The sequence below is a fragment of the Lepidochelys olivacea genome (assembly GCF_965140295.1).
Source record: "Lepidochelys olivacea isolate rLepOli2 genome assembly, chromosome: 4".
NCBI lineage: Eukaryota > Metazoa > Chordata > Testudines > Cheloniidae > Lepidochelys > Lepidochelys olivacea.
This window is the reverse complement of record NC_140414.1, coordinates 28,549,034-28,561,097: the sequence shown is the minus strand read 5'-3', so window position 1 is coordinate 28,561,097 and position 12,064 is coordinate 28,549,034. Positions and strand designations below refer to the sequence as shown.

At 41.1% G+C, this 12,064-nt stretch overlaps 1 protein-coding gene across 3 annotated transcripts in view; it reads right to left on the bottom strand.

Moving 5' to 3' along the window:
* Positions 1–5,865: 5,865 nt before the first annotated feature.
* The window catches only part of CCSER1 (coiled-coil serine rich protein 1), a 1,064,058-nt gene continuing 1,057,859 nt past the window's right edge, over positions 5,866–12,064 (bottom strand). Inside the window, exon 10 of one of the 3 annotated variants that reach the window (XM_084627194.1) lies at positions 5,866–7,367. In XM_084627194.1, coding sequence (XP_084483320.1) covers positions 6,897–7,367 — 471 coding nt within the window. In that variant the 3' untranslated portion in view covers positions 5,866–6,896. The remainder of the gene's footprint in view (positions 7,368–12,064) is intronic. The other 2 variants (XM_084627195.1, XM_084627197.1) reach the window with 2 other exon arrangements.

The following is a 12,064-nucleotide window of genomic DNA, read 5'->3' as shown; positions in this document are numbered from 1 at the left end:
TGAGTATGTGTTTGTGGGGGAAAGGGAGAGGGTGTTAAATAGAACTTTCAAAATCCTTAGCAATATTCTATAACTTGCTCTTAATTAACACGGCCTTCTTGGAAAGTTAATGAAGTGGGTGATACCCTGTAAATTACAACTTCGATTTAAGGGCTCTGTAGCATCCTAAGAAACACTATTGCTAGGGGAGAATATTCATGTATGTTCAGTCATCACTGAACATTTTAGCTGAATATCACAAATGTAGTGGAACCTACTTTTAGCGATAAATCTTGCTCACTCCTCTGTGGATCTGCAGGGCACTTCTTGCACAACAAATATAGTGCCTATGTTCACAGGAGGGTAGGATTTGGACTGGCCAAGAAACTATGGTATGAAAACTTAAAGATATCCCTTCTGCACCAAGAAGCCCAATTCCATGAGCGCTCTGTGTGTTATCACCCAATATGGATTTAAATGCAAGAGAAGGGCAAACGGATATAGGAGCTGGGACATCGTGAACCTGACTGCATTGAAACACTCTCTATAATGAAGTAGTAAAAAGTACCAACTGTTCCAGTGCATTGCAGCATGCAAATTGCAATTCTGGAATAAAAGAACCTCTGACTTAAACTGAAGTTGTGACAGGAAATGTCATATTTAGATTTAAAAAAACGCTCTGCTGATTGATACTTTAATCACATTTTAAAACACATTAAAATAATTAACTCAAAAGAATTTACAAAGTAGTACAGTAGAAATTCAGAGTTACGAACTGACGAGTCAATCACACACCGCATTTGGAACTGGAAGTATGCAGTTAGGCAGCAGCAGAGACAGCCCTCCACCCCCCCCCCCCAAAAGAAAGCAAATACAGTTAAAGTACTGTGTTCAATGTAAACTACAGTACTAAAAAAAATAAAGGGAAAGCGGCATTTTTCTTCTTCACAGTAAAGTTTCAAATCTGTATTTAGTCAATGTTCAGTTGTAAACGTTTGAAAAAACAACCATAACATTTTGTTCAGAGTTACAAACATTTCAGAGTTACGAACAACTTCCATTCCCGAGGTTTTGATAACTCTGAGGTTCTACTGTACAATACTAACAAAAGGACTCTCTTACCATCATTCCTGAGTCAACAGAACTTTCAGCATGCATGGAAGATTATTAAATCCAAGCAGTTAGCGCAGGCAGAAAACAAATCCCTGAGGTAAAACCTCGAACAGAAGACACCCTTCTGCCAGGCCTTTCTAATTTAATCCAGGGGCTTACTAAATGTGAGAATCTTGATTGATGGACTCACACAAAGGGGCAGGCAATCACTGAGGTGGGCTTTATAGGTTAAAACCAACACCATATTTCATCTGAAAATTAGGTGATAGCTAGTTTATTATCCTCCCAACAGGAGATAGTCTTAATAACCAGGCAGATGCATTCTACAGGGGCTGAACTTTCTCAATAGTCTCAAGTGTTGCCTCATGTAGGGCACATTACTGGACATCCAATTTAGAGGATGATAAAGGTCTGGATGTAGTGGAGGCCTCACCTGAAGGAAAAGGCTGCAAATTTCTTTCTGATCACAGATTATAAAAATCTCTACTGGGAACTGATACAGGTGGGATTAGTCATGAGCTCGAGATTATGAGCCCGCATATCAAATAATCTCTGCCATTCCTTCCTATTGCTTTCCCCATCCTATAGGCCCCATGTGTATTTTCTTTGGGATGAGCTAGTTATCCTCTACACCCCATTCAATGAAAGACTGAGTAAATCAAACCAAACCAGTGGTTGGGCTGGAGGAGATGAAAATACAGACACGTGTTACCCATATTTGGAAGACACCAGAATTCACACACCCTAACATCCCCGTAAACACCAATAAGAGAGTTCCACTTCAATGCACTCGCACTTAACGTATTTGTGTTAAAAGTATACTCAGAGTTTTGGCAAAGGACATTGTGCTGCTCTGTGGTAAAATCAGAAGCTTTTGTTTAAGAACTAAATGCCATTTTCACATATCTTACATTTCACACTTAAAACTGAGGCAGCATTGGCAGGTTTGATGATGGCTCGGGACTTGCATAAATCTAGTACAGATTTAAATTCCGTATGTGCTCCTGAACAGATGTATCCTGAAAAGGATTACAGTAGTTAGCTAGCCCATTCACGTACATTGCACGGCTTAGATGAAAAAGCATGGGACAGATTTTGAGGTGCTGTAAATCAGCATAGCTTTGTTGAAATCAATGATGCTACACCAATTTATACCAGCTGAGGGTACAGCACAAGAGATACGTTCATCACTCTCTCATATAGGACCTAACAGGAAGCCTGTACCAGGAAGGTTGCAGATTAAACCATGTATAGTGGTGAGGATACAGCAGCTAGACGTCAATATTTTCAAACTGTTGGAAAAGAGCAGATCTATTTATTGCTTAGGCATCTATTTAAAATACAAAAGATGACATGACTACTATTATAATGTAATTGTGAGAGGGTCACAAAAGTTTCAGCTAAGCATCCAAATGTTCAGATGCTTACCTGAACTCGTCTGAACATCTTCAGTCTGTAAACAAACCTTGACAGCTTCACGGAATATCCTCTTGTAAGACTTCCAGTGAAGAGGTTAGTAAGCCGACCTTGAAAGTGCATGAGCCGAAGGGTGGATAAGGGTCAGAACGACAAGCATAGAAGTTAAACGAAACTCAGCAACTTGGGGTGGGGGAGGGAGGGAATCCCGTCTCCCTACCCAGGTGTGGACGGCTCCAGATGCAGCAGCAATGAAGTTTTGCTTCAGGAATGGCACGTCCCTGGAAGGAGCACACAGAGTCCAAATGCACGGCTGTGCTATCAAGCATAGCACCAGAGCGCAGGGTTGTGGTGAGGGCAGGGTGAAAGTGGTCTGCAGAGCCTATGGTGGCTATGCAACTATACAGATCCCTCTCCAGACATTTCTCCCCCAGGTTGGGGAAGAGGGATGGTCTACATGTGAGAGGACAGTTGCCCTATTGCTTTAATGGTGTCTGTGAAACAGCTTCAGAGCTATAAGTGGCCTGCAGAGCCCCCACCGAGATCTCTTTAATGCGTAGCCTAGTTGCACAATCACCATGGGCAGCGGGGCCACACAAAGTCTAGGAAGCACGGTCAAGGATTAAATGGTACATAGACCTTTGCTGGCCTTCTGCACAAGGAGTGCATTTCATTCCTGATCTACAAAGAACAAAATTTGGGCCCCAATGTGCCAATTAGATAGTATACCATAACTTATTGAAACAGTTATGTGGAAGCATACAACCTCGGTAGGTAACAATAATTACAAAGATGATACAGTCTTTCAGATGTGGCTCCATTCAATTATAAAAAATATTTAGGGCATGGAAATAATGCTTCCTTTTCCAAATGATGATTTTGAAGAAAAAATGGGACATTTGATTCACATGGCAACAGCTTTTCCTAAGGGATTTCCTTCTCCTTAAAATATCCTTTAAGACACTAACAGATCTCAAACTCACAAGAAGCAATTTGCAATAGAAATTTTACAAGAGTTAAGCTTTATGTTTTACAGACACAGAGAAAAGAAAAGAAAAATCTGTGGCAAAAATAATAAGTCCTTTTTCCCCCTGGTGTCACGTTTTCAGATATGTACAGCCTTGAAGATATGTATAAATCATTTTTATACATGGAACTGTCTTAGAAAACTAGAGATTTTAGTACAAAGGAATCAGTTCACTGAATGAATGTCCACATGCTGTTGCTTTATGAGTTACTATACATACAAGAGGATCACACAAAGGACCCCTGTTTTACAGATACTGCTGTATTGTACATTAACATGTGGCTTCCTCCCTTCTCAGGGCCAGCTTTACACTTAGTATTACAAATAATATTATAACAGTGCTGAAAATACTGATACAAAACAGTTTCAAGATATTTCTAAAAAATATCCCTCACGTTAATTGGTCTGTTTTCTCCAGTTTTTTGAAAGTTTCAGCTTTAAAAAAGCTTTTCCAAGAAAATAGTAGCATTTAAAATGTTTTTTGAAATGTGTAATCCAAAAGTCCATTTTTCCAGGAAAAAATCAACTATAAATACAGTGTATCAGTTAAAATTGAAGAAGTTTTTATGTAGTATAGTACAGTTGTGTCCTGGAAAAAAAATGCCCTTGATTACAATATTTTAATTATTTACAGATTTGAAATATAATTGCATACATCAACTCTTGAGAAAGTCCAGGCTGAAATCTGTAATTAATAATTATTGTCTTTTTCAATCTACCATACCCTTAAGAAGTTGCTCAGATGAAAACATGGATCTGAATAGTGAAATCATGGTACTACTATTTTGTTTTTTAAGTCTCTAGACTTTACAAGTATCAAAGCACTATTAGGAGTCTTGAACAGTCATACTTCATTCAATAAACCTGTTTTTGCAATTTTGCATTGTTCCATTTTAGCAGTAACAACACACACAGAGAAACCAAGTGAGTAAGTTTGTATATATTCACCTTGATTCACATGGGCCCAGCTCTGCAAATCCAAAGTTACCACTGTAGCATATTCAGACAAACCTTGGTGTCTTCAACAGCAGATGATATCTCAAAACTAGCCCTAATTGGAAGCCTCAACAAACAGAAGCCTGATGATTCAAGGCTACTAAAATGGCTCTGCAGCACATTTTCCAAGGCCCATAGTCCAAGCGTTTCTTCCCTCAAGCAGTCTTTACACAAATCTGATAACTGTGAAAGACCACTTGGATTGCAGGGCTAGGCAGATGTTATGTTTAATTGTTGGTAATTGTTATCCTAGTACAGGGATGGCCAACCCGAGAAGGAGCCAGAATTTATCAATGTACATTGCCAAAGAGCCACAGTAATACATCAGCAGCCCCCCCATACCCTCCACCCCAACCCGCTCCCAGTGCCTCCCGCCCACCAGCAGTCCCGGTGATCAGTGCCTCCCCCTCCCTCCCGATCAGCTGGTTTGTGGTGTGCAGGAGGCTCTTGGGGCGAGGGAGTAGGAGCGAGGGCACTGCAGGCTCACGGGAAGGGGTGGAGTGGGGGCAGGGCCTGTGGCAGAGCCGTGAGCACCCCCCGGCACACTGGAAAGTTGGCACCTGTAGCTCCAGCCCCGGAGTCGGTGTCCACACAAGAAGCCGCATATTAACTTCTGAAGAGCCGCATGTGGCTCCGGAACCACAGCTTGGCCACCCCTGTCCTAGTACATGGTATTGTGTCCATTACTTAACTGCTAACCTTTAGGAGTTTCATTTTCTATGGGTTGGTAGGGTATGCTAGTTACTTGGATCTTTGAGTAAGGATCTGCTGAACTCCTTCTTCCTCCTCTCCATACTTAGCCATAAATAAAAAGATAGGTGACCTTATTCAGATTTATTGGTCTGCTTCTTCTGCCCTGAAATGCAGGAGATTCTTGTTATTCAAGAGCTAACTATTATATGCCTTATTATTCAAACAGATGACCTGCCATCAGAGACATGTTAGGCTAAGCATCTAGTTTTGTATATGCCACATGTTTAGCATATCTTGTCTTAGCCAGTCAGTTTCAAGTCTGTTGGAAGAGGCAACCAGGATTTTATGTCAATGGCACGTTTGCAAGTTCTTCAGTGTGATCAGATTACTTCAAGTTCCTCTGAGACTAGAATGCTGTAGGTCAGCTAGAAATATATGGGTTTCAATAGGTGTGTAATATGACAATAGACTACCAAACACGCAGAGTTACTCCAGGTCATCAACTATTCTAGGTATCAGAGTAACAGCCGTGTTAGTCTGTATTCGCAAAAAGAAAAGGAGTACTTGTGGCACCTTAGAGACTAACCAATTTATTTGAGCATGAGCTTTCGTGAGCTCACGAAAGCTCATGCAAGCTCATGCTCAAATAAATTGGTTAGTCTCTAAGGTGCCACAAGTACTCCTTTTCTTTATTCTAGGTAGTTAACCACAGATGTAGCCTTGGAGACATGCTGATGTACATTAGAGTAATTTGGACATCAGCCAAAGAGGACTGGATAAGACAATGGAATTACTTTAGTCGATCATCCATTTTCAGTTTGATACACTGGAATGTGGCATGACATGAGATGATGACACAGCATGATATTCTGTGCTGTTCAACGCATGAGTGATGTATCAGCTGTGAAAGTAGAACAAATATCACTACAATGTGATGTCATAATACAACAAAAAAAAGTAAAAAGACAAAGTTTTTGGAGGATCAAAGCTGCCACTCTCAACTTGAATTCCAATTACTCTGTCTGAAATCCTTGGTGAACCTGTGTGAACTGACCATTTAGAAGAAAATTAAAAGCAGTCTCTTCCTCTACTGGTGTGATGAGGCATTCTCAAAATTCACACAACAGAAGCCAGTGCATCTCTTGTTTATATGTGAGCAAATTTCATTGTTTAAAGAAACAAAAACAAACCAAAAACATGATACAAAGAGAGTGCCTCATGATCTCCCTTGTCTCTATACAATTCAGGAGTGTTTACTAATTACTTACCTACTCATTCCTCACATCTACTTTCACAGTAACATTATTCAATAAATACAGCGCTATTTGAGATCCCCTGCTGGAAAACTTCCGTGTTGTCAGTGGCTGACAGAGGCAAAAAGATGAGAAAAATATTGGGCCTGTTTTGGACTAGAGATCCCAGCAAGATGGTCCCATTTATTATACATATGGTGACTTCGGCAAGACAATTCAATCTAGTTACTTAAGTTAACATGCTAGTCCACCCCATCCCCACCCTCCCGAAACAGGGAAACCATGGAGCCCGTGTACAATGCTAAAATTTAAAAAATTAAAGGTAGCAGCAGATGAGAACTTAAGACTGAGCTCTCGATGAGCAATGTACCCACTTAACTGACTTTATCTCCTTCTACAACAAGAATACGAGGACTCAATTAGCCATCTTTTTGGCCTAAAGTCTGCAGCTCTGCAGTGTGTAAGTTGTGGTGGAGGAAAACGTTTTTCCTGCTGTACATGTGTAAGGAGATGGGTCCCCTTGGAGGCTGTCCAAATCTCCCCGTGAAAGTGGAATGCTGCCGGGGTACAGTGGTCTGATCCTTCGGCGCCACAGCCAACCCTGGGAAACTCTCTGTCTTGGATGTTGGCTTGGTTGTACTTTGTGTAGCGCTGGCCAAAACATTCTGGGTGACCTCTGAAGTGAGGGTCTCATATGTGTCTCTCGTGTGCTTGATGACTTCCACTATTTCTTTACTCAGACACAGACTTGACAGCTGACAGCTTTTGCTTTCATAGGTAGTTGCTTGGTTGCCCAATGAATATCTAAAAGGGTCCTCGGTGGGAGTATGTGCTGACTTTCTGTCCCTTGTGTTGAGGTTTTGGCTCACAACTTTGTTTAGATATGTAGCCTGGAGAAAAAAAACAGAAATGGGGGAAAAAAGGCATTAGCAAAAGCACATATTAAGAGCAAAATGACACAGAGCATGCAAAACACTCTCATTGGTATCTGCAGAAATGCAGAGACTGCACAGGCTAGGCATTCATTGTTGGTTGATCAAACTAAGAGACGTATCTCAAGCACTAGCAGAACTGCCAGGGCACTGTTAGTATAAAATGGAAATATTACTTATTTATAATTAGAAGAAACTTTGAAAAACATATGTAAATATGTAGAATTTGGGAATTTGCTTTAAATATCTGGTTAAATTGAAAGGACAAATTATATAATGAAACAAAAGATACACAGAGAGATCCCCTGACTCTTAACAAATTTTTTGACCTAATCTTAATCATAATAGTAATTAATACCTAGAAAACCAGTTCTGAGTAACTTTGTCTCAGTTCACCTTAGAACATGCTTAACTTTAAATGTGTGAGTCGTCCTATTTGAAGTCAATTTAGATATTTCCTAGTGTGCTTAAAGTTATGTGTTTTGTTTGACTGGGGACGTAAGGAGGCTGAATGTACTAAAATATCTGTTGTACAGGATATTTCAGCATATTGGTAACCAGTTTACCATGTGTGTATGTGTGCATGTGATTTGTAAATCTGGATCTCTACTCATTATCACCTCCCACTGGGTGTGACACTCCATCATGCCCCTTAGAAATGTTATAACCACTCATCTGGTCTTAGAGGATGCAAGGTGCCCAGAGGACCAAGTGCAGTCCTCTGTGTATTTAATGTTGTGCTTTAAAAAAAAAGTTTACAATATTTTAATTTTAAATCCCATGGAATATAAAACAAGATTTAAATTTTTCCAATAAGAAAAATATTGAGGAGAAAAGCATTACCATGGCTGAAGAAGCATCCTGCTTGCTTCAGTGATGGTATGCACTAGGCTTAACTAGCAGAGGGAATGCTGGGAAAGATGCAGATTTGAAGATTTCAATCATGGGAGTCTGAGATCAAAGATTTCCACTAAGATAATTTATAGTTACCATAATATGTCTCCCTTACATCGAAGGCCACAAGCAGCAACTACTGACTATGTTCCTGGTAAACTGTTGTAACTTAAAATTTGGGCTCATATGTATTCATAACAAACCTTTGTGTCTATATATTTTAATATCAAACTCCAATTTGCCAGACAAAAATTAAGTAGTATTCCAGTGCCACATTTAAGTGAATTTGGAAAGCAAATTCTCCATGGAAGATGTCAAAAACACTACAAATCCATTCCTTTTAATGACCAAAAATGTGTATGCACGAGAGGGAGACACACAGACATTGTGATGTTCCCAGGAAGTTCTTTAAAAAGGTATTTTACAACTTTCAGTGCATTTTATATTTTGCTCTTCTTTTAATAAGTAGTAAGGTTACCATTACCAAGCTCCAGTTATTATTTGAGTAACAGGTTATCGTAGCATCAATTGTACCCTATTTTAAAAGTTATTCTGGAACATAATTTCCCCCCTGTTTTATATCTGTCTCACTTTCTTGGGTACTGTTGAGCAACCTAGTTCTGTCATTCACTTGTGCTAAAAGACCAATATCACACTATAACTTTGCTGCCACTGAATGCTGCCAGGATATAGTGATTACCTTTTGACATTTACACGGCCATTTTCTTTTATGTGCTCAAGTATTGCAACTTGGAGCCAGGGGAACAAAATCTACTCCCAAGCCTTATACTCTGAGATTGCTAAACAGTATTTTGAGATCTTTCAATGAATCCATAATGAGATTTGTACATTTTTTCCATGAGAAACTGAATCAGTTCACATGGTTTTCTATTAATTTTTTATTCATCCCAAATGAAGGGTAGAACAAATACAGCGAATGTGATTGTCATAAATATAAAGGGAAGGGTAAACCCCTTTGAAATCCCTCCTGGCCAGGGGAAGCTCCTCTCACCTGTAAAGGGTTAAGAAGCTAAAGGTAACCTCGCTGGCACCTGACCAAAATGACCAATGAGGAGACAAGATACTTTCAAAAGCTGGGAGGAGGGAGAGAAACAAAGGGTCTGTCTGTAGTCGTCTTGGCCGGGGACAGAACAGGAATGGAGTCTTAGAACTTTTAGTAAGTAATCTAGCTAGGTATGTGTTAGATTATGATTTCTTTAAATGGCTGAGAAAAGAATTGTGCTGAATAGAATAACTATTTCTGTCTGTGTATCTTTTTTGTAACTTAAGGTTTTGCCTAGAGGGGTTCTCTATGTTTTTGAATCTAATTACCCTGTAAGATATATACCATCCTGATTTTACAGGGGGGATTTCTTTATTTCTATTTACTTCTATTTTTTATTAAAAGTCTTCTTGTAAAACACTGAATGCTTTTTCATTGTTCTCAGATCCAAGGGTTTGGGTTTGTGGTCACCTATGCAAATTGGTGAGGCTTTTTATCCAACATTTCCCAGGAAAGGGGGGGTACAAGTGTTGGGAGGATTGTTCATTGTTCTTAAGATCCAAGGGTCTGGGTCTGTAGTCACCTAGGCAAATTGGTGAGGCTTTTTACCAAACCTTGTCCAGGAAGTGGGGTGCAGGGTTTTGGGAAGTATTTTGGGGGGAAGGACGCGTCCAAACAGCTCTTCCCCAGTAACCAGTATTAGTTTGGTGGTGGTAGCGGCCTGTCCAAGGGGTAATATTTTGTACCTTGGGGAAGTTTTGACCTAAGCTGGTAAAGATAAGCTTAGGAGGTTTTTCATGCAGGTCCCCACATCTGTACCCTAGAGTTCAGAGTGGGGGAGGAACCTTGACATGGTGGCACAGCGGTGGGATTAACCTGAAATCATTTTGAGATCCAGTTGAGATTTTTTGAACTAGAAATACAGATTTTAAAAAGGAATTTTTAGGAAGTCCAGAAGGCAGCTTTGAAACTGAAAGCAGCTTGGTTTCTCTCTGCTTTGTGGCCAAGCAGAGACAAAAGGGGATTATCTTGTGAATTGCAGATTTTCTTTGCCTGGAGGCAGGGTACTTAACTCCTGCAGGGAAATTCACAGTCTTCCAACCCAGAGGTTTTTTTTTTTTTTTTTCTTTTCTTCCTAAAAGTAAATAGGGGGTGTGTGCTCTACCCATTTGCCTGGAGACAAAAGTGGCAGGGTTTTTTTTTAGGATTTTGATTTTTTTTTTTTTTGTTTTACAAGGAGCACAGGTTTGAAAAGAAATTTTTTTCTTCTTTGGGCTGGGTAAGCAGGTTTCCAAGTAGTTGGAGGTTTTTTGCTTTAATTTGGGCCCAGAGCAGAGACAAGGGGATTGTCTTTTTCTGTAGGCTGACAATCACTATCAGAGAATAGGTATTCTATTCCAGCACAGCAAAATTTTACAGCCAAGTTTTGTCTGTTTATTTCTAAACCTCGGGTGTAAAGTTAGTTAAAAACAGAGAGGTTAGAATGGCCAAATCCTCAGCTCGACTACAGCTGGAATTAGCCAAATTTCAGGCTGAGGAAAAACAAAGGGAACATGAAAGACAGATAGAACTCATGCAGCTGAAGAAGGAACAAGAAAGGGAGGCAGAACAACACCAAGAGGCTGCCCACAAGAGGGAAATGGAGGCAAGGAAGCATGTGGAGGAGGAGAGGGAAAAAGAGAGGAAGCATGTGGAGGAGGAGAAGGAAAAAGAGAGGAAGCATGTGGAGGAGATGGAGAGGATAAAGGCCCAGCAGAATATACCAACAAACCCTAGCAATCCTTCTCCAGGTACCACTTCCCATCCCAGAAAGTTCCCCACCTACAAGGCAGGTGATGATACTGAGGCCTTCTTAGAAAACTTCGAAAGGGCCTGCCTTGGGTACAACATCTCTACTGACCAATACATGGTAGAGCTGAGGCCGCAGCTCAGTGGACCCTTAGCTGAGGTGGCAGCTGAAATGCCTAAACAACACATGAACAAGTATGAACTGTTTAAATCCAAGGCGAGAGTCAGAATGGGGATAACACCCGAGCAGTCTCGTCGGAGGTTCAGAGCCCTAAGGTGGAAACCAGACATGTCATTTACCCGACATGCCTACCACATTGTAAAACATTGGGATGCCTGGATATCAGGAGCAAGTGTTGAATCTCCAGTAAATTTGCCCTTCCTAATGCAAATGGAACAATTCTTAGAGGGTGTTCCTGAGGAAATAGAAAGATACATCCTAGATGGGAAACCCAAAACTGTAATTGAGGCAGGAGAGATTGGAGCCAGATGGGTGGAGGTGGCAGAGAAGAAGAAAACTGGTCGCAGTTGGAGCGGAGACCAGAAGGGACCACCCCAGACCACACCCTATTACCGGGGGCCGCCCAAAGCCCCACCTACCTCCCAAAGAACCCTCCAGACCCCTTATCGTCCCACCACCCCGTTCTCCAGCAACCCTCCTCGCCCCAGTGACCCGTCAGCTGGACGATGTTTTAAGTGTAACGAGCTGGGGCATGTAAAGGCCAACTGCCCCAAGAACCCCAACAGATTACAGTTCATTGCACCGGAATCACACCAGAGGTCCACAGGCCCAGATACCTCCCAGATACCCTTGGAGCGGAGGGAAACTGTGAGTGTGGGTGGGAAGAAGGTCACCGCGTGGAGGGACACCGGAGCACAAGTGTCAGCTATCCATGCTTCCTTAGTGGACCCCAATTTAATCAACCCAGAGATCCAAGTGACGATTCAACCCTTCAAGTCCAACTCTTTC